The sequence below is a fragment of the Nicotiana sylvestris genome, chromosome 8 (assembly GCF_000393655.2).
Source record: "Nicotiana sylvestris chromosome 8, ASM39365v2, whole genome shotgun sequence".
NCBI lineage: Eukaryota > Viridiplantae > Streptophyta > Magnoliopsida > Solanales > Solanaceae > Nicotiana > Nicotiana sylvestris.
The window spans coordinates 188,951,442-188,972,119 of record NC_091064.1 but is presented as its reverse complement, the minus strand read 5'-3'; the positions used below and the strand labels follow the sequence as shown (position 1 = coordinate 188,972,119).

At 41.2% G+C, this 20,678-nt stretch overlaps 1 protein-coding gene across 1 annotated transcript; it reads left to right on the top strand.

Moving 5' to 3' along the window:
- The first annotated feature begins 698 nt into the window (after positions 1-698).
- On the top strand, positions 699-6,346 carry LOC104239227 (uncharacterized). Its single transcript, XM_009793804.2, has 9 exons — positions 699-1,105; positions 1,662-1,698; positions 1,810-1,888; positions 2,033-2,078; positions 2,155-2,253; positions 3,680-3,748; positions 3,878-4,262; positions 4,351-4,505; positions 5,100-6,346. The coding sequence occupies exons 1-9, from the start codon at positions 734-736 to the stop codon at positions 5,949-5,951; spliced, it is 2,094 nt and encodes a 697-aa protein (XP_009792106.1). The 5' UTR covers positions 699-733; the 3' UTR covers positions 5,952-6,346.
- The last annotated feature ends 14,332 nt before the right edge of the window (positions 6,347-20,678 follow it).

Sequence of the window (20,678 nt, the reverse complement as noted above, 5' to 3'; positions counted from 1 at the left end):
TATTAATAAAATTTTGAACAAGGAAAATGAGGTATAGAAAGTGTTTGGGGTAAGCTTATAAGCTGGTCAAAAGTGCTTATAAATATTTTTTGGCTTATCTATGTGTTTCATTAACAACTAAAGCGCTTATAGTCAAAATCAGTTAAAACCTATAAATTGGTTGTGACCAACTTATAATTTTTCGTCTTATAATCACTTTTAATTTATATTTTCTATTTTATCCTTAATTTTTTTTTCTAATTCTCAAAGTAGTTATGCTAAATAAAATCACAAAACCTTTTCATTACATAGATACTTTCAGATTTATATTTTTTTTGTGAAAAATTTAAGGGTATTTGGTCTATTTGCCAAAAAAATAACTTATCAATACCTTTTTTAAACCAAAAACATCAATTATTTATTATTAGTTTCATCAATTTTACACATGACTGTTTACTTACAAAATTAATTTTTACACTTAAAATTACTTACTAGTAATATTTACTTACTTATCAACTATTTAAATCAAATGAATATATCATCAGTAAAATTGATTTAGTTATAAGCACATGGAGCATATGAGGCGTTACACACCTTGCTCACTTTTTTTTTGACTATTCTGTTTTCTTTTAGCTGGACGTATAAAAAAAAATAAAAAATAAAAAATAAAAAATAAAAAAAATAGGAAAAAGGAATAATCAAAGCCGTTTGTTGAGAGAAACAGAAACAGAGAGAGAAAATAAGGAGAAGAGAAATGGGTAAGGCAGAAACAGCTACAGCAGAAGTAGAAGCAACAGTGCCGACGGAAATGAAGAGAAAGAAGAAGAAAGGCCGTCCTTCACTTTCAGATCTCAATAAACGTGACAATAAAACTTCCATTTCTACCCCTCCCCGCCGATCCACTCGCCGGAACCCTAATTCTCCGCCACCGGACTTCATCGACGACGACGACGAACGTAAAGAGAAGAAAGTCAAGCTCGTTGTGCGTTTGCCCCAACATTTTCAACAAAATTCGTCCTCTGCCAATTCACTTTCTGATTCCGACGCCGATGATAACGAGACTTCTGTTAAAAGACAGAAAATTGACGCCGTGGATCTCAGATCTGACGACGCTGATGCTGATCAGGTGGTGAATTAGTTGAGGGGTTTTATTGCTATATTTTTATGAATATTTTGAACAATTAAAATTTATTGAGTCAGTCAATGTATTTCTATTTTTGGAAAAAAAATGGAGGAATATTTATATTCTTCTTTTTTTGTTTTTCGTGGGAAAATTTCGAGGTTTTATGTGATCCAAAACTTTTTGGATTTGGCGCGTAACTTCCAACGTTCCTTTTTTGCTCTGACTTTCGAGATCTGAAATGTATGCATGTATTTTGACTCACTCACTGCTCCTTTGATTTTACATTTACTTTTGAAAATTCATAATGTGATTAATTCAATTTTTACAGTTTTTAATTAGGATTCTACCTTATTTTTCCTCTTCATTTTAGCACTCCATTTTCAAAAGCGAACTTCTTTTGCACTTGCTGTGATTTTTGTGAAGATGTTATGCTCCATTATCAGCTTCTAGAGACCCTTTTAGCTGCATGTTTGAGTCTTGATGTATATTTTAGTAACCCCAATTAATTGAAGTTTCTGATTATTGTTCTAACAACTGCCTGATGTATTAATATTTGCAGGGGGAAAAGCTTTTGAAAGCGACGGACACTTCAAATGGTGCAAATTCAAAGGCTTTTCGCTCTTCTAATTAAAAGAAAAAGAGGATTTTTGTTTGGAAGTCCCAGTTATTGATTTTTTATCTGATTGGTGTCATTTATTCTTGGACAGGGTCGCCACTGGTGTCTGGTCCCACAACACCTTTGCCAGACAAAAAGTTGTTAGTGTTCATTCTTGAAAGACTTCAAAAGTATGTTCTTTTTTCTTTTCATTCTTCTTTTTCTTGTTTCCATATGTTAGGTCCTTATATATTCTTTTATTTCTTGTACTAGTGCAGACCCTTTTTAATTCAGTACTAGGCTTATGTATTAGTTTTTTCTATGATGAAATGCAGAAAGGACACTTATGGTGTATTCTCCGAGCCCGTTGATCCGGACGAGGTACATTTCTGCGAAGGACACATTTGATTAGATGTTAATGATATTTTCAGTAGATACTGAAGTAGTTTCTTTGCAGCTACCTGATTATCATGAGATTATAGAGCATCCTATGGATTTCGGAACCTTGAGGAAGAAACTTGATGAAGGACTCTACTCAAACCTGGAAGAGTTAGAGGTCGGTAATAGATTACCGAGCTGAATTCTGGTTGCTTGTAGTACTCGTGGATTCAACTTTGCCCCTTTAATGATGAATCGCTTAATTTGGAGACAACTATGGACTATGATATTTTAATATGCTAACTTGCAGATTGACCTTTTCGCTGATGTTTTCTGCTGCCTGTTTTTTAAAAAAAATATACATGACTCCATTTTCAAGAAAAAAAAGTATCTGTGCAGATTGAGCTGAGCACAATCTTCTTTTAGGTTAGAGTTCTCTGTGAGATTTGACCTGGTGATCTTGATATTTGTTGATCATTTAAGAAATTTTTGAACACCATAGAAAATTACTGTAATTAAGAGGGGACGAAATTGCTTGGATTTATCAGTTCAATATTTGCATTGTTGATCATTTTGTAAAAGTTTAGGGAAGGGAATTATAGTGGCAATTGGTTTAAAATTTGTAGGTACAAAAGATGTCTGGCTACACGAAGACCTTCATAGACATTAGTCACTTGCTTTTTGATCCTAATGTCTCGACCAAATTCTGAAGGCTACACTGCTACATTAATTGTAAATAGTGTAGCAAAAAAAAAGTTGTCAATAGTGTTATCTTAAATAAAAGAAGCTACAGGATTGAAACTTTTGTGTTTGATTTGTTTTCAGTAAAGCTGAAGCTGTTGAGCAAGTTCAATATCTTCCTCTTGGCCTTGTCAACCTTTCGTGCAGAATTGGTTTCCTGTAATTATTTTTAGTTGGTTGAGAAGTCAAGACTTTTCCTCATGATCTTCTTTCATTCTCGGTAGTTTCTTTATTTTTTTTTTTTATTTTTTTTTTTTGCTTATTTGGAAACTTACATGGATGAGAAATCTGTTCTGGTAAAATGTGTTTGATTGAAGAAGCTCAGGGCTCTATCTACAATTTATATTTAAAACTTTTTATGTCATTGTTTTCTGGTGATTGGGGTCACATGAGATGCTGTGAATTAGAAACACTATTATTGTCTTTAGTTGCTCTTTGATATGTCCATTTTACTGTGTCTGGTAGAGAATTAGCAATTGAGATCAAAAGAGGAAAAAGAAAAAGAAAAAGCAAAGAGCATCAATATAAAGAAGTTGTAAGTGTACAATAAGCATATGTAAGTCTCGAATTTCGGAATTTATGATGCATTTAGAAAAGTACACATAAGGAGATGTAAATGGTTCCAAATACACTGAATCTTCAGCCTTCAGACATTCTTGTAAAGTTTCTCTAGTCCTGGTATCTTATTTTCCATTTTGTGTTTTAGGTTTGTTCTTATTTCTCACTCTGTGATACTTTCATTGGCACAAATTTATTTTCCTCGTATATTTTATTTTTGATGGGGGCGGGATTGTGCTTGTGCTGCTGCTGGAGTTGTTAACTGAATTTGATGCTGACCTCTTACATGATTTTGGCTCATGCAGGCTGATGTCTTCTTAATATGTTCAAATGCAATGCAATATAATGCCACAGATACTGTTTACTTTCGGCAGGTGGGCTTTAGCCTTTGTTTGCTCCTGATTGTTTTTAATTTTGCTTCCACTTTTCCCTGAACTCGTTAATTTGATTAATTTGAAGAGTCATTTCATTTTCACTTATTTCAATTAAACCTTTGCTTTTAGGCACGATCTATTCAAGATCTAGCAAAAAGAGATTTTGATAATTTGAGGCATGAAGGGGAGGATGGTGAGTTGCAACCTAAGGTTGTTCGCAGAGGCCGCCCCCCGAGCAAAAATATTAAGAAGTCTGAGGAGAGTTCTCCACCCCCAAGCAAAAACCTAAAAAATTCTGTTGAGAGTTCACCCGTTGATTGTATTGGTCCTGAGCTTTCTTCAGGTGCCACTCTTGCAAGTGCGGAGGAAAAAGTCAATGGATCTAACTCTTACAATTTACGAAAGGGACCTATGCTTTATAAGTTCCGCTCTGTTGATACATCCTCGACATTTCGCTCTCGCAATGGTGAAACTCATTCTGAATGGTCGATTGATTGGAATAATGAATTTCCAGGTTTGACCTTGCACTCTTTTTCACTTTTCTGCAGTCTCTTTTATTTTTTTGTTTTGAGGAAAAAAGTTATTTATTTTGTTACGTGCAGCTTCCATTTTGAGGGCTGATATGAAGTATGGAAAGAAGCATTTTTCAGTTGATGAAAATAGGCGTGACACGTACGAACTACTCCATCCTTCAGCTTCTTGTGGTGAGGCATCTTTGTTGTGGAATGCTGATGGAGACCTAAAGCGGTTAATGGCAGTATGTACTAAACAGCCTATGTTGCTTTGCTTTCTTTTTTTGGTTGTCTCGTTTTCTCCCTGCTTTCAAGGAGTGCATGGTGTTGTGGATGTTTTGGCTGGTTTCTTTATTGTGGAAGCTTAGTGCACGGGGCTACCCTGTTTTATCTTAATCCATTACTAGATTTTGATGAGAAATGGTGAAAAACAAATCTGAAGTTTGTTGGTCAGCGAGTCCTTTCCACTTCTGTGTTACTTGTATATCAACTGTACTGCCCAAGAAAGTTCTTGTTTTTGTTCACTAGATAGGATACACAGGCATTATTCACTATTCGATTTCACAGTAAAATAATAGGTGTAGTAACAAATTTTCATGCTGGACCTTTTTAAAATCTTTTTTCGGCTGATCCCTCGATCATGCAGTCAAACAGTGGGGAAGATTTGCCTTAATCAGTGGTCTAGTGTCACTCTTCACAGATTATGTTATCATTGTTGTCCCACCCGGCCACCCCGTCCAGAAGAAAATTCGCAAAAGGAAATATGATGAATTTTCTTGTGAATGTGTGATATTTTTGCTGTAGTCTTTCTCAAACCATGCTATCTGACTATAATGCAGGTAGGTATTCACTTCGAGCAGCATGCATATGCTAGAAGCCTTGCCAGATTTGCTGCAAATCTTGGGCCTGTTGTCTGGAAAGTAGCTTCTAAGAAGTTAGAAACTGTTTTACCTGCTGGAGTTAAGTTTGGTCCTGGGTGGGTAGGAGAAGGTGGAGGATCTACACAACCGTCAACCTTTCCATCTCAGAACAAATCATCAGACAGCTTGGCAGCTGATCACCATTCTGGTAGAGCCGTTACACCATCTCTTCCAGGACCAAGTTCTGCTGTCATGTGCAGGCCTACTGGTGAAATTGTTGAAGCTGCTAAGACATTGAATAGCCAAAATGAACTTGCACAGATTAGTGGTGGCTTTTCCTGTGCAACTCCTGCATCTACCTCCCAGGCTCAGCAAAAACATTTCCTTAACCCAAGAAATGGTTTCAATGGTATGCTTGGTTATGGTTTGTCTACGCAAATGGAGGTAACAAGGTTGTCCATGCCGAAAGGTCAACTGGGCCTACAAGAGGCCTCAAGGCCTGGTCAAGTGCTTGGAACAGTTCCTGGAAGAGATACTTCGTCTCATCGTTCACCTTCAGACCATGTCTCTTCACTGGAGAATAGTCTGCGGGAAACCTGGACTACATTGCATTCTGGCAATTTAGCACCAGGTAAAAATCTTGATTTTCGTACAGAGCAGAATGTGAGGCTTTCTGGTGATTCACGGCCTGCCTCTCTATCTTCGAGGCAGTATAGGCAATCTCTTCCTATCCCACCAGACCTGAATGTCAAAGTTCAAACTTCAGGCTCCCCTAGTTCTAGCATACAAGTTGGATCGCCACAGCAACCAGATTTAGTGTTGCAGCTCTAATTTTTGATAAGCCCTTTTTGCTTTTGAACCTAGTGAAGTAGATTATTCAGGTTTACAGAGTAACCTAAAATGAGGGCTTAGTCATGGTAGGGAAATTAGGACAATGCTTGTACAGATGATGTATCCAATTTTTTAGGATTGAAACTAGGGAATATCTATGTAACAACATTTGAGAATTTGAACCCATGATTCAAATAGAAAAAGTTAGGGTAGAGTAAGGGACTTGGTTGGCTGTGATCCGATTGCAGAAAACGTGTCTGCCGTTGTGAATCAAGTAGACTCCTATCCATGAACCTTTCTTAGGCAGATAATATTGGGATATACTGACCAAAATGTATACTTGTATTCTCATGTAATTTTGTCGTAAATCAAACTGATATTAGCCTTTGAACTTCCCACAGAGAATTCATGTAATCAGCTGTCATAAGTTTTCTATTTTCCCATATGCCGCTATCAGAGTCGCGGATCTAGGATTTGAAGGTTGCGGGTGCCATAATTTCCTTAAATGTATACCTTTTAATGACTAATATTAAATTTGTTAGGAATATTTATTCAATTTTTTTGAGTTTATTCGGGTCAACCTAATAGGTATTTTGTATTTGCAAATATAAAAATTACATCTCAAATATAAAAAAAACAAACGTAATTGGCTTTTTAAATAAGGAATAACACCTTTATTATAACAACACTAGTAAAGTCAACATTTTCATTTGGAAATTACATTTTTCTGTAGATTAAATATAAATTTGCACAAGTAAGATAACATCTCCCATAAGAGTATTACATCAATTAGAATAAGAAAAAAAATTAAAAAAATATCTTTAAAGATAAATTATACCCCATAAGTATAAAGTTAAATAAACTACAAGTTCCTAAAATTCAAAATCATAAATCTCTTTTAAAGTAATGCTTACGAAATTTTCATCAAAATTTAATAGCAAAGAGATTTAAATTATATTTAATAACCATATAATAATACAAATTTTATGATATAATAGAAAAAAGATGATTTTTTTTTTAATCTCAATCCAAAATTTCCATTAAGAGTAAGACCCAAGTTTTTCGGATTTGAAAGAAGAAAACTCATAAATTTAAGATTAAGAGGAATGCTTATTTTATAGTATAATTTTAAAGTTTTGGAGTCCCTTTTTTTAGTGTTCTTGCTAGAGACCACATATAAAATAATAGAATGGAGAAAAGAAAAATATAAAAAATAGTAAAATGACAATTAGAAAATTGAGAGGCAGCCAAAAAGGGAAATGACCGGGACAAAAGGAAATAAAAAGCATAAAGAAAAGGGGAAGTTGGACAAGGTTCAAGATGAATTCAAACTTGAATTTTACATGCGAGAAAAGCTTTTCAAAAAGGCCTACCAGTCATGACACCTTTGTCTAATTTATGATTGCAGGTGCAAGGTGTATTGGTCAAAATCTGACCGCCACGACCAGGTTGTCCATGACCCCTTTTTAGCAATCGGGTAGTGAAAGTCAATAGAGTCCGCTTTATTTCTCCTCCAAGATATCCGACACATCGAAAAGAGCAATGCCTAGAGTCACGACCAGAACGCACCATTGACCCAAGCGCGCCAAGTCACGGTGGGGGTGAAGAGATTTCGACTATATATATAGCCCAGAAAGGCTTTCAAGGGGAGTTCTCCGAGTCTTACCTAGGGAGAAAATGAAGCAAAAGCTCCATCCCTGTATTTTAGAGAAAAAGCAACTGTAATCCCTTTTCCTCAAAGACTGAGGAAGAAGGCGATATTGAATCTTAAATTAGATCATTGATATTTTCTTCATCCCTTATACATGTATTATTACGAAATCTCTCGATCTGGAATCAATTAAGTTTGACTATGATTTACCCTTTCATCTTTGATTGATTTATTCGAAAAAATCTTAACATCTTTTGAGTCAAATAATTTAGCGCCGTCTGTGGGGATTTCCTAGTGAAAACTCCTAGTTTTTCCTAGATCGAAGTTGAGAAACACGATCATTCACCTAAAGAAGCACGAAGGAAGAATCAAACTCACACGAGACACGAATACAACGCGTTAAGATAAGGAAAGCCGAGTGAGTCCACCGAACCCGGAACTCCTCGCCCCATCAGCCGCAAATCTTCTAAACTAGACAAACGGTGCTACAGAACCAGCTCTCCCCCACCGAACCACCGGAAGGGAGCGAAGAAAACCTCACCATCACCTCCAACCCTCCGCTAGGGCAAGCACATAAGGCGCTCGCGAACAAACGAACACAAGGGCATCTAGATGGAAAAACAAAAAGTACTACGATACAACCGAAGCCCTCCCAGTCGGCAGCATCTCCCAGATTAACGGTCTGAGTCAGGCAAGAAAGCGATAATGCACAAACATCGCAAGCCTATATGAAACACCGACACCTCCTGTCCACCAACGTTGCACTCTCCGATTCAAGCAACACCAAACAGACTGGGATTCCAACGGAGGATGCCTAACTCTCCAGAAACTGGGACTGACGACGGGCTGTTATTTCGATAAGTTCGAAATAATACCCTTTAAGGCCAAGGGCCTTTGCCATCAGAAAAAGAAAGGTTCGACCTCGATCGAACAACGACGGGTTGTTATTTCGATAAGTTCGAAATAACACCCTTTAAGGAGAAGGGCCTTCGCCATCAGAAAAAGAAAGGTTCGACCTCGATCGAACAACGACGGGTTGTTATTTTGATAAGTTCGAAATAACACCCTTTAAGGCGAAGGGCCTTCGCCATCAGGAAAAGAAAGGTTCGACCTCGATCGAACAATGACGGGTTGTTATTTCGATAAATTCGAAATAACACCCTTTAAGGCCAAGGGCCTTCGCCATCAGAAAAAGAAAGGTTCGACCTCGATCGAACGACGATGGGTTGTTATTTCGATAAGTTCGCAAAAACACCCTTTAAGGCTAAGGGCCTTCGCCATCAAGAAAAGGAAGGTTCGACCTCGATCGAACGACGACGGGCTGTTATTTCGAAAAGTTCAAAATAACACCCTTTAAGACCAAAGGCCTACGCCATCAATAAAGAAGAAGAAAGGTTCGACCTTGATCGAACAACGACGGATTGTTATTTCGATAAATTCGAAATAACACCCTTTAAGGCCAAGGGCCTTCGCCATAAGATAAAAAGAAAGGTTCGGCGTCGATCGAACGACGACGGGTTGTTATTTCGATAAGTTTGAAATAACACCCTTTAAGGCCAAGGGCCTTCGCCATTAGAGAAAAAGAAAGGTTCGACCTCGATCGAACGACGACGGGTTGTTATTTTGATAAGTTCGAAATAACACACTTTAAGGCCAAGAGCCTTCGCCATCAGAGAAAAAGAAAGGTTCGACCTCGATCGAACGATGACAGTTTGTTATTTCGATAAGTTCGAAATAACACCCTTTAAGACCAAGGGCCTTTGCCATCACTAAAATGAAGGTTCGACCTCGATCGAACGACAACAGACTGTTATTTCGAAAAGCTTGAAATAACACCCTTTTAGGCCAAAGGCCTTCTCCATCAAAAAAAAAGAAGAAGAAAGGTTCGACCTCGATCGAACAACGACGGGTTGTTATTTCGATAAGTTTGAAATAACACCCTTTAAGGCCAAGGTCCTTCGCCATCAGAGAAAAAGAAAGGTTCGACCTCGATCTAACGACGACGGGTTGTTATTTAGATAAGTTCGAAATAACACCCTTTAAGGCCAAGCGCCTTCGCCATCAGGAAAAGAAAGGTTTGACCTCGATCGAACAATGATGGGTTGTTATTTAGATAAGCTCAAAATAACACCCTTTAAGGCCAAGGGCCTATGCCATAAAAAAAGCGAAAGGTTTGACCTCGATCGAACGACGATGGGTTGTTATTTCGATAAGCTCGAAATAACACCCTTTAAGGCCAAGGGCCTTCGCCATCAGAAAAAGGAATGTTCGACCTCGATCGAACAACGACGGCTTGTTATTTCGATAAGTTCGAATTAACACCCTTTAAGGAAAAGGGTCTTCGCCATCAGAAAAAGAAAGGTTTGACCTCGATCGAACAACGACGGGTTGTTATTTCGATGAGTAAGAAATAACACCCTCTAAGGTCAAAGGCCTTCGCCATCAGGAAAAGGAAGGTTCGACTTCGATCGAACGACGACAGGCTATTATTTCGATAAGTTCGAAATAACACCCCTTAAGGCCAAGGGCCTTCGCCATCAAAAAATAAGAAAAATGTGGAAAAGGTTCGACCTTGATCGAACGACGACGAGTTGTTATTTCGATAAGTTCGAAATAACACCCCTTAAGACCAAGGGCCTTCGCCATCATAGAAAAAGGAAGGTTCGACCGTGATCGAACGACGATGGGTTGTTATTTCGATGTGTTCGAAATAACACCCTATAAGGCCAAGGGCCTTCGCCATTAGAAAAAGAAAGGTTCGACCTCGATCGAACAATGACGCATTGTTATTTCGATTAGTTCGAAATAACACCCTTTAAGTCCAAGAGCCTTCGCCATCAGGAAAATAAAACAGGTTGTTATTTCGATAAGCTCGAAATAACACCCTTTAAGGCCAAGGGCCATCGCCATCAAAAAAAAAAAGGAAAGGTTTCACCTCGATCGAACGATGACGGGTTGTTATTTCGATAAGTTCGAAAAAATACCCTTTAAGGCCAAGGACCTTCGCCATCAGAAAAAGGAGTTCGACCTCGATCGAACAACGACGGGTTGTTATTTCGATAAATTCGAAATAACACCCTTTAAGGCCAAGGTCCTTCGCCATCAGAAAAAGAAAGGTTCGACATCGATCGAACGACGACGGGTTGTTATTTCGATAAGTTCGCAACAACACCCTTTAAGGCTAAGGGCCTTCGCCATCAGGAAAAGGAAGGTTCGACCTTGATCGAACGATGACGGGCTGTTATTTCGAAAAGTTCAAAATAACACCCTTTAGTACCAAAGGCCTACGCCATCAAAAAAGAAGAAGAAAGGTTCGACCTTGATCGAACAACGACGGATTGTTATTTCGATAAGTTCGAAAAAACACCCTTTAAGGCCAAGGGCCTTCGCCATAAGATAAAAAAAAAGGTTCGGCCTCGATCGAACGACGACGGGTTGTTATTTTGATAAGTTCGAAATAACACACTTTAAGGCCAAGGGCCTTCGCCATCAGAGAAAAAGAAAGGTTCGACCTCGATCGAACGATGACGGTTTGTTATTTCGATAAGTTCGAAATAACACCCTTTAAGACCAAGGGCCTTTGCCATCACGAAAAGGAATGTTCGACCTCGATCGAACGACAACGGACTGTTATTTCGAAAAGCTTGAAATAACACCCTTTTAGGCCAAGGGCCTTCTCCATCAAAAAAAAGAAGAAGAAAGGTTCGACCTCGATCGAACGACGACGGGTTGTTATTTCGATAAGTTTGAAATAACACCCTTTAAGGCCAAGGGCCTTTGACATCAGAGAAAAAGAAAGGTTCGACCTCGAACGAACGACGACGGGTTGTTATTTCGATAAGTTCGAAATAACACCCTTTAAGCCCAAGGGCCTTCGCCATCAGAGAAAAAGAAAGGTTCGACCTCGATCGAACGATGACGGGTTGTTATTTAGATAAGTTTGAAATAACACCCTTTAAGGCCAAGGGCCTTCGCCATCAGGAAAAGAAAGGTTTGACCTCGATCGAACAACGATGGGTTGTTATTTCGATAAGCTCAAAATAACACCCTTTAAGGCCAAGGGCCTTTGCCATAAAAAAAAGCGAAAGGTTTGACCTCGATCGAACGACGATGGGTTGTTATTTCGATAAGATCGAAATAACACACTTTAAGGCCAAGGGCCTTCGCCATCAGAAAAAGGAAGGTTCGACCTCGATCGAAAAACGATGGCTTGTTATTTCGATAAGTTCGAAATAATACCCTTTAAGGCCAAGGGTCTTCGCCATCAGAAAAAGAAAGGTTTGACCTCGATCGAACAACGACGGGTTGTTATTTCGATGAGTAAGAAATAACACCCTCTAAGGTCAAAGGCCTTCGCCATCAGGAAAAGGAAGGTTCGACTTCGATCGAACGACGACGGGCTGTTATTTCGATAAGTTCGAAATAACACCCCTTAAGGCCAAGGGCCTTCGCCATCAAAAAATAAGAAAAAAGTGGAAAAGGTTCGACCTCGATCGAACGACGACGAGTTGTTATTTCGATAAGTTTGTAATAACACCCCTTAAGACCAAGGGCCTTCGCCATCAAAGAAAAAGGAAGGTTCGACTGCAATCGAACGACGGTGGGTTGTTATTTCGATTTGTTCAAAATAACACCCTTTAAGGCCAAAGGCCTTCGCCATTAGAAAAAGAAAGGTTCGACCTCGATCGAACAACGATGCATTGTTATTTCGATAAGTTCGAAATAACAACCTTTAAGGCCAAGGGCCTTCGCCATCAGGAAAATAAAACAGGTTGTTATTTCGATAAGCTCGAAATAACACCCTTTAAGGCCAAGGGCCATCGCCATAAAAAAAAAAGAAAGGTTTCACCTCGATCGAACGATGACAGGTTGTTATTTCGATAAGTTCGAAATAATACCCTTTAAGGCCAAGGGCCTTCGCCATCAGAAAAAGGAGTTCGACCTCGATCAAACAACGACGGGCTGTTATTTCGATAAGTTCGAAAAAACACCCTTTAAGGTCAAGGGCCTTCGCCATCAGGAAAAGGAAGGTTCGACCTCGATCGAACGATGATGGGCTGTTATTTCGATAAGTTTGAATAACACCCTTTAAGGCCAAAGGCCTTCTCCATCAGAGAAAAAGAAAGGTTCGACCTCGATCGAACGATGACGGATTGTTATTTTGGTAAGTTCAGAACGACACCCTTTAATTCCAAGGGCCTTCGCCATCAGAAAAAAAAGAAAGGTTCGACTTCGATCGAACGACAACGGGTAGTTATTTAGATAAGTTCAAAATAATACCCTTTAAGGCCAAGGGCCTTTGCCATTAGAAAAAGAAAGGTTCGACCTCGATCAAACAACGACGGGTTCTTATTTTGATAAGTTCGAAATAACACCCTTTAAGGCCAAGGGCCTTCGCCATCAGGAAAAGAAAGGTTCGACCTCGATCGAACAACGACGGGTTGTTATTTCGATAAGTTCGAAGTAACACACTTTAAGGCCAAGGGCCTTCGCCATCAGAGAAAAAGAAAGGCTCGACCTCGATCGAACGATGACTGTTTGTTATTTCGATAAGTTCGAAATAACACCCTTTAAGGCCAAGGGCCTTTGCCATCACGAAAAGGAAGGTTCGACCTCGATCAAACGACAACAGACTGTTATTTCGAAAAGCTTGAAATAACACCCTTTTAGGACAAGGGCCTTCTCCATCAAAAAAGAAGAAGAAAGGTTCGACCTCGATCGAACAACGACGGGTTGTTATTTCGATAAGTTTGAAATAACACCCTTTAAGGCCAAGGTCCTTCGACATTAGAGAAAAAGAAAGGTTATACCTCTTTCGAACGACGATGGGTTGTTATTTCGATAAGTCCAAAATAACACCCTTTAAGGCCAAAGGCCTACGCCATCAGAGCAAATGAAAGGTCTGACCTCGATCGAATGACGAAGGGTTGTTATTTAGATAAGTTCGAAATAACACCCTTTAAGGCCAAGGGCCTTCGCCATCAGGAAAAGAAAGGTTTGACCTCGATCGAAAAACGATGAGTTGTTATTTCGATAAGCTCAAAATAACACCCTTTAAGGCCACGGGCCTTTGCCATAAAAAAAAGCGAAAGGTTTGACCTCGATCGAACGACGATGGGTTGTTATTTCGATAAGCTCGAAATAACACCCTTTAAGGCCAAGGGCCTTCGCCATCAGAAAAAGGAAGGTTCGACCTCGATCGAACAATGACGGCTTGTTATTTCGATAAGTTCGAAATAACACCCTTTAAGGCCAAGGGTCTTCGCCATCAGAAAAAGAAAGGTTTGACCTCGATCGAACAATGACGGGTTGTTATTTCGATGAGTTAGAAATAACACCCTCTAAGGCCAAAGGCCTTCGCCATCAGGAAAAGGAAGGTTCGACTTCGATCGAACGACGACGGGCTGTTATTTCGATAAGTTCGAAATAACACCCCTTAAGGCCAAGGGCCTTCGCCGTCAAAAAAAAGAAAAAGGGGGAAAAGGTTCGACCTCGATCGAACGACGACGAGTTGTTATTTCGATAAGTTCGAAATAACACCCCTCAAGACCAAGGGCCTTCGCCATCAAAGAAAAAGAAAGGTTCGACCTCGATCGAGCGACGATGGGTTGTTATTTCGATATGTTCGAAATAACACCCTTTAAGGCCAAAGGCCTTCGCCATTAGAAAAAGAAAGGTTCCACCTCGATCGAACAACGACACATTGTTATTTCGATAAGTTCGAAATAACACACTTTAAGGCCAAGGGCCTTCGCCATAAAAAAAAGGAAAGGTTTCACCTCGATCGAACGATGACGGGTTGTTATTTCGATAAGTTCGAAATAATACCCTTTAAGGCCAAGGGCCTTAGCCATCAGAAAAAGGAGTTCGACCTTGGTCAAACAACGACGGGTTGTTATTTCGATAAGTTCGAAAAAACACCCTTTAAGGTCAAGGGCCTTCGCCATCAGGAAAAGGAAGGTTCGACCTCGATCGAACGATGATGGGCTGTTATTTCGATAAGTTCGAATAACACCCTTTAAGGCCAAGGGCCTTCTCCATTAGAGAAAAAGAAAGGTTCGACCTCGATCGAACGATGACGGGTTGTTATTTCGGTAAGTTTAGAATGAAACCCTTTAAGGCCAAGGGCCTTCGCTATCAGAGAAAAAGAAAGGTTCGACTTCGATCGAACGACGACGGGTAGTTATTTAGATAAGTTCAAAATAACACCCTTTAAGGCCAAGGGCCTTCGCCATTAGAAAAAGAAAGGTTCGACCTCGATCAAACAACGACGGGTTGTTATTTCGATAAGTTTGAAATAACACCCTTTAAGGCCAAGGGCCTTCGCCATCAGGAAAAGAAAGGTTCGACCTCGATCGAACAACGACGGGTTGTTATTTCGATAAATTCGAAACAACACCCTTTAAGGCCAAGGGCCTTCGCCATCAGGAAAAGAATGGTTCAACCTCGATCGAACAACGATGGGTTGTTATTTCGATAAATTCGAAATAACACCCTTTAAGGCCAAGGGCCTTCGCCATCAGAAAAAGAAAGGTTCGACCTCGATCGAACGACGACAGGTTGTTATTTCGATAAGTTCGCAACAACACCCTTTAAGGCTAAGGGCCTTTGCCATCAAGAAAAGGAAGGTTCGACCTCGATCGAACGACGATGGTCGGTTATTTCGAAAAGCTCAAAATAACACCCTTTAAGACCAAGGGCCTTCTCCATCAATAAAAAGAAGAAGAAAGGTTCGACCTCGATCGAACAACGACGGGTTGTTATTTCGATAAGTTCGAAATAACACCCTTTAAGGCCAAGGGCCTTCGACATCAGAGAAAAAAAAAAGGTTCGCCCTCGATCGAACAACGACGGGTTGTTATTTCGATAAGTTCGAAATAACACCCTTTAAGGCCAATGTCCATCGCCATCAGAAAATGAAAGGTTCGACCTCGATAGAACGACGACGGGTTGTTATTTTGATAATTTCGAAATAACACCCTATAAGGCCATGGGCCTTCGCCATCAAAGAAAAAGAACGGTTCGACCTCGATCGAACGACGACGGGTTGTAATTTCGATAAGTTCGAAATACAACCCTTTATGGCCAAGGGCCTTCGCCATCAGAAAAAGAAAGGTTCGACCTCGATCGAACAATGACGGGTTGTTATTTCGTTAAGTTCAAAATAACACCCTTTAAGGCCAAGGGCCTTCGCCATCAGGAAAAGAAAGGTTCGACCTCGATCGAACAACGACGGGTTGTTATTTTGATAAGTTCAAAATAACACCCTTTAAGGCCAAGGGCCTTTGCCATCAGGAAAAGAATGGTTCAACCTCGATCGAACAACGATGGGTTGTTATTTCGATAAATTCGAAATAACACCCTTTAAGGCCAAGGGCCTTCGCCATCAGAAAAAGAAAGGTTCGACCTCGATCGAACGACGACAGGTTGTTATTTCGATAAGTTCGCAACAACACCCTTTAAGGCTAAGGGCCTTTGCCATCAAGAAAAGGAAGGTTCGACCTCGATCGAACGACGATGGTCGGTTATTTCGAAAAGCTCAAAATAACACCCTTTAAGACCAAGGGCCTTCTCCATCAATAAAAAGAAGAAGAAAGGTTCGACCTCGATCGAACAACGACGGGTTGTTATTTCGATAAGTTCGAAATAACACCCTTTAAGGCCAAGGGCCTTCGACATCAGAGAAAAAAAAAAGGTTCGCCCTCGATCGAACAACGACGGGTTGTTATTTCAATAAGTTCGAAATAACACCCTTTAAGGCCAATGTCCATCGCCATCAGAAAATGAAAGGTTCGACCTCGATAGAACGACGTCGGGTTGTTATTTTGATAATTTCGAAATAACACCCTATAAGGCCATGGGCCTTCGCCATCAAAGAAAAAGAACGGTTCGACCTCGATCGAACGACGACGGGTTGTAATTTCGATAAGTTCGAAATACAACCCTTTATGGCCAAGGGCCTTCGCCATCAGAAAAAGAAAGGTTCGACCTCGATCGAACAATGACGGGTTGTTATTTCGTTAAGTTCAAAATAACACCCTTTAAGGCCAAGGGCCTTTGCCATCAAAAAAAGAAAGGTTCGACCTCGATCGAACGATGATGGGTTGTTATTTCGATAAGTTCGAAATAACATACTTTAAGTCCAAGGGCCTTCTCCATCAGGAAAAGGAAGGTTCGGCCTCGATCGAACGACGACGTGCTCTTATTTCGAAAAGTTCGAAATAACACCTTTTAAGGCCAAGGGCCTTCGCCATCAGAGAAAAAGAAAGGTTCGACCTCGATCGAACGACGATGGGTTGTTATTTCGGTAAGTTCAAAACGACACCCTTTAAGGCCAAGGGCCTTCGCCATCAGAGAAAAAGAAAGGTTCGACCTCGATCGAACGACGACGGGTTGTTATTTAGATAAGTTCGAAATAACACCCTTTAAGGCCAAGGGCCTTCGCCATCCGGAAAAGAAAGGTTTGACCTCGATCGAACAACGATAGATTGTTATTTCGATAACCTCGAAATAACACCCTTTAAGGCCAAGGGCCTTTGCCATAAAAAAAAGCGAAAGGTTTGACCTTAATCGAACGACGATGGGTTGTTATTTCGATAAGTTCAAAATAACACCCTTTAGGGCCAAGGGCCTTCGCCATCAGAAAAAGAAAGGTTCGACCTTGATCGAACAACGACAGGTTGTTATTTCGATGAGTTCGAAATAACACCCTCTAAGGTCAAAGGCCTTCGCCATCAGGAAAAGGAAGGTTCGACCTCGATCGAACGACGACGGGCTATTATTTCGATAAGTTTGAAATAACACACCTTAAGGCCAAGGGCCTTCGCCATCAAAGAAAAAAGAAGGTTCGACCTTGATCGAACGATGATGGGTTGTTATTTTGATAAGTTTGAAGTAGCACCCTTTGAGGCCAAGGGCCTTCGCCATTAGAAAAAGAAAGGTTCGACCTCGATCGAACAACGACGGGTTGTTATTTCGATAAGTTCGAAATAACACCCTTTAAGGCTAAGGGCCTTCGCCATCAGGTAAATAAAACAGGTTATTATTTCGATAAGCTCGAAATAACACCCTTTAAGGCCAAGGGCCTTCGCCATCTAAAAAACGGAAAGGTTTCACCTCGATCGAACGATGACGGGCTATTATTTCGATAAGTTTGAAATAACACCCTTTAAGGCCAAAGGCATTCGCCATCAGAAAAAGGAAGGTTCGACCTCGATCAAACAACGACGGGCTGTTATTTCGATAAGTTCGAAATAACACCCTTTAAGGTCAAGGGCCTTCGCCATCAGGAAAAGGAATGTTCGACCTCGATCGAACGATGATGGGCTGTTATTTTGATAAGTTTGAAATAACACCCTTTAAGGCCAAGGGCCTTCGCCATCAAAGAAAAAGAAAGGTTCGACCTCGATCGAACGACGACGGGTTGTTATTTCGGTATGTTCAGAATGACACCCTTTAAGGCCAAGGGCCTTCGCCATCAGAGAAAAAGAAAGGTTCGACCTCAATCGAACGACGATGAGTAGTTATTTAGATAAGTTTGAAATAACACCCTTTAAGGCCAAGGGCATTCGCCATCAGGAAAAAAAAGGTTCGACCTCGATTGAACAACGATGGGTTGTTATTTCGATAAGTTCGAAATAACACCCTTTAAGGCCAAAGGCCTTTGCCATCAGAAAAAGGAAGGTTCGACCTCGATCAAACAATGATAGGCTGTTATTTCGATAATTTCGAAATAACACCCTTTAAAGTCAAGGGCCTTCGCCATCACGAAAAGGAAGGTTCGACCTCGATCGAACAACGACGGGCTGTTATTTCGATAAGTTCGAAATTACACCCTTTAAGGTCAAGGGCCTTTGCCATTTGGAAAAGGAAGGTTCGACCTCGATCGTATGACGATGGGCTATTATTTCAGTAAGTTCGAAATAACACCCTTTAAGGCCAAGGGCCTTCGCCATCAGAGAAAAAGAAAGGTTCGACCTTGATCGAACGACGATGAGTCGTTATTTCGATAAGTTTGAAATAACACCATTTATGGCCAAGGGCCTTTGCCATCAGGAAAAGAAAGGTTCGACCTCGATCGAATGACGACAGGCTGTTATTTTGAAAAGTTCGAATTAACACTCTTCAAAACCGGGACTCGTCAGGGGAATCTCTATCTTGCACCACAACCACGAACAGTTGAGATAAACAAAAAAGGTACAAGGCAAATATAGAATGAGCGAACTTTTATTTATTCAAAGTCATAGCGCGGGCTACCGCCGCCTACATATGGCCCAGGCCAACCAATAAAAAAAAGGGGGAAACGAACAAACGACAAACAAAGAATAAAACAAAAATAAAAACGAAAGAAAACATTCTTCATTCGGCATCATCACCGCTGTCATCATCACCACTATCATCACCATCTCCACCAGGTTTATTATGATCACCATCCGCACCCCCATTAGCTTCAGGCGTCGCCGCGTCGTATCCACAGTTGATGTGAGCCTCACGAGTTTTCGCTCGTGCTTCGTCATAATCAACCTCAGCCATTGTTTTTGCTTCCCACAAACCCTTATATATGTCCTATTGGGCTTCGGCATAAACCCAGAGCTCATGCACTTGGCGGGGAACAACAACGGGAGATGATTCAACCTGAGCCTTTAGTCGCTCATTCTCCGTCTCCAGGGCCGCGACCCGATCTCCCAAAACCGAAGCCTCATGATCAATCGTGCTAATCCGCTCCTCGAGCCTCGCCTCCTTAAGAGTAGTTTTCGCTCTCTCCGATTCCTGTTCAGGTTGGAGTACGCAGATAGTGTCCTCCAGGGCCCAGGCTCTCTCAATATTCTCCAAACCAGCAACCTTGCTCTCCATCGCGGTCAACGTCCCTCTCCACTCTACGCTCATCACCTCGACTCGGACAAAGTTCTGGTCCATCTCCGACTGCATAGACCTCAACTTGCCTTGCAAATGCTCACACTCTGCAGCAATCCCCTTACCCAATTCAAGCTCCTCATCCTTGATGCGGAGTTGCTCCTCAAGTTCGCTCTTGCTATGGATCGTCTGCATCAATTCCTGGTCCCTTTTCTCCAACTCCTCACCAAGAGCCCGGTTGCGGGGATCCGTTCTCAACTGCTCGTGCATCTCGTGACATCTGTCACGGTAGCGATGGTACTTCTCCAGTATCTTCAAGAAGATCCTTGCCCGGACGTTGGCCCTACGAATGCTTTCCACTTCCACCATGTATGTCTGAAAATCATAAAGACGGGGTTAAGCTAATGCTTTTGAACAAGGGAAAAGAATAAAGTGAGAACCAAAGGCAACGTACCCTCAAGCCCATGACGGCCACCTCATCCCTCAACTCGGCATCAGGGGTATCCCGAAGGGACTCATTCTCAGCTTCTGAACATAACAGGCTGAACTGCAGTACCAGATCCTCCCCTTGCGCCAAAAGGTTAACGCCTGAAGGGATATGAAGAATATGGGCCGAGCCCACCGCATGAACCACCGAATGAGTGAGGCCCTCCTCAAACATCCTAACATTATCAGGATCCAGGTATGACTCAGATTCATACTCGGCAACCACCACACCTTTTCCCCTTTCCACTATTGAAGGAGGAGCACTATCCACTGTGAAAGATGAGGGCATGTCGGAAGTCACAATAGTAGCGCCAGAAGTCTGGTTCTCTACCACGACAAGGTGTTGATCATCAGTAACAGTAGGGACTTCTAGTTGAGCCAAGGCGGCGGCTAGAGTTCGCGGATCACGGACCCCAACAACTTCAATAGTTGGGTCCGCCCCTACGTGAGGAGCCACAATAACACATTCTTCCGAGCTCGCCGGGGGAGAGTCGTCTAGGCGAATCACTGTCGGGGGTGCCGTCTCAAACTCTACTCTTCATCTCTTCAACGTCTCCTCTTCCTCTCCAGTCGACGGTGACTCGTTTATAGGACAGACGATATTGGTCGGGACCTCGTCTTGAGAAGCGGCCCTCGATGGAGTAGCCAAGGCCACAAATTCGACCGAAACAGCCCTCGATGAAGGTCATACAATGGGTACAACGACAAGACGAGCGGATGCGGCCAGCTGGCAAAAG

Coding starts and splice junctions, on each gene's coding strand:
- LOC104239227 (XM_009793804.2), top strand. CDS start 734: ATGGGTAAGGCAGAAACAGCTACAGCAGAAGTAGAAGCAACAGTGCCG. Junction 1,699..1,809: donor AGCGACGGACACTTCAAATG/GTGCAAATTCAA, acceptor ATTCTTGGACAG/GGTCGCCACTGGTGTCTGGT. Junction 2,079..2,154: donor AGCCCGTTGATCCGGACGAG/GTACATTTCTGC, acceptor GTTTCTTTGCAG/CTACCTGATTATCATGAGAT.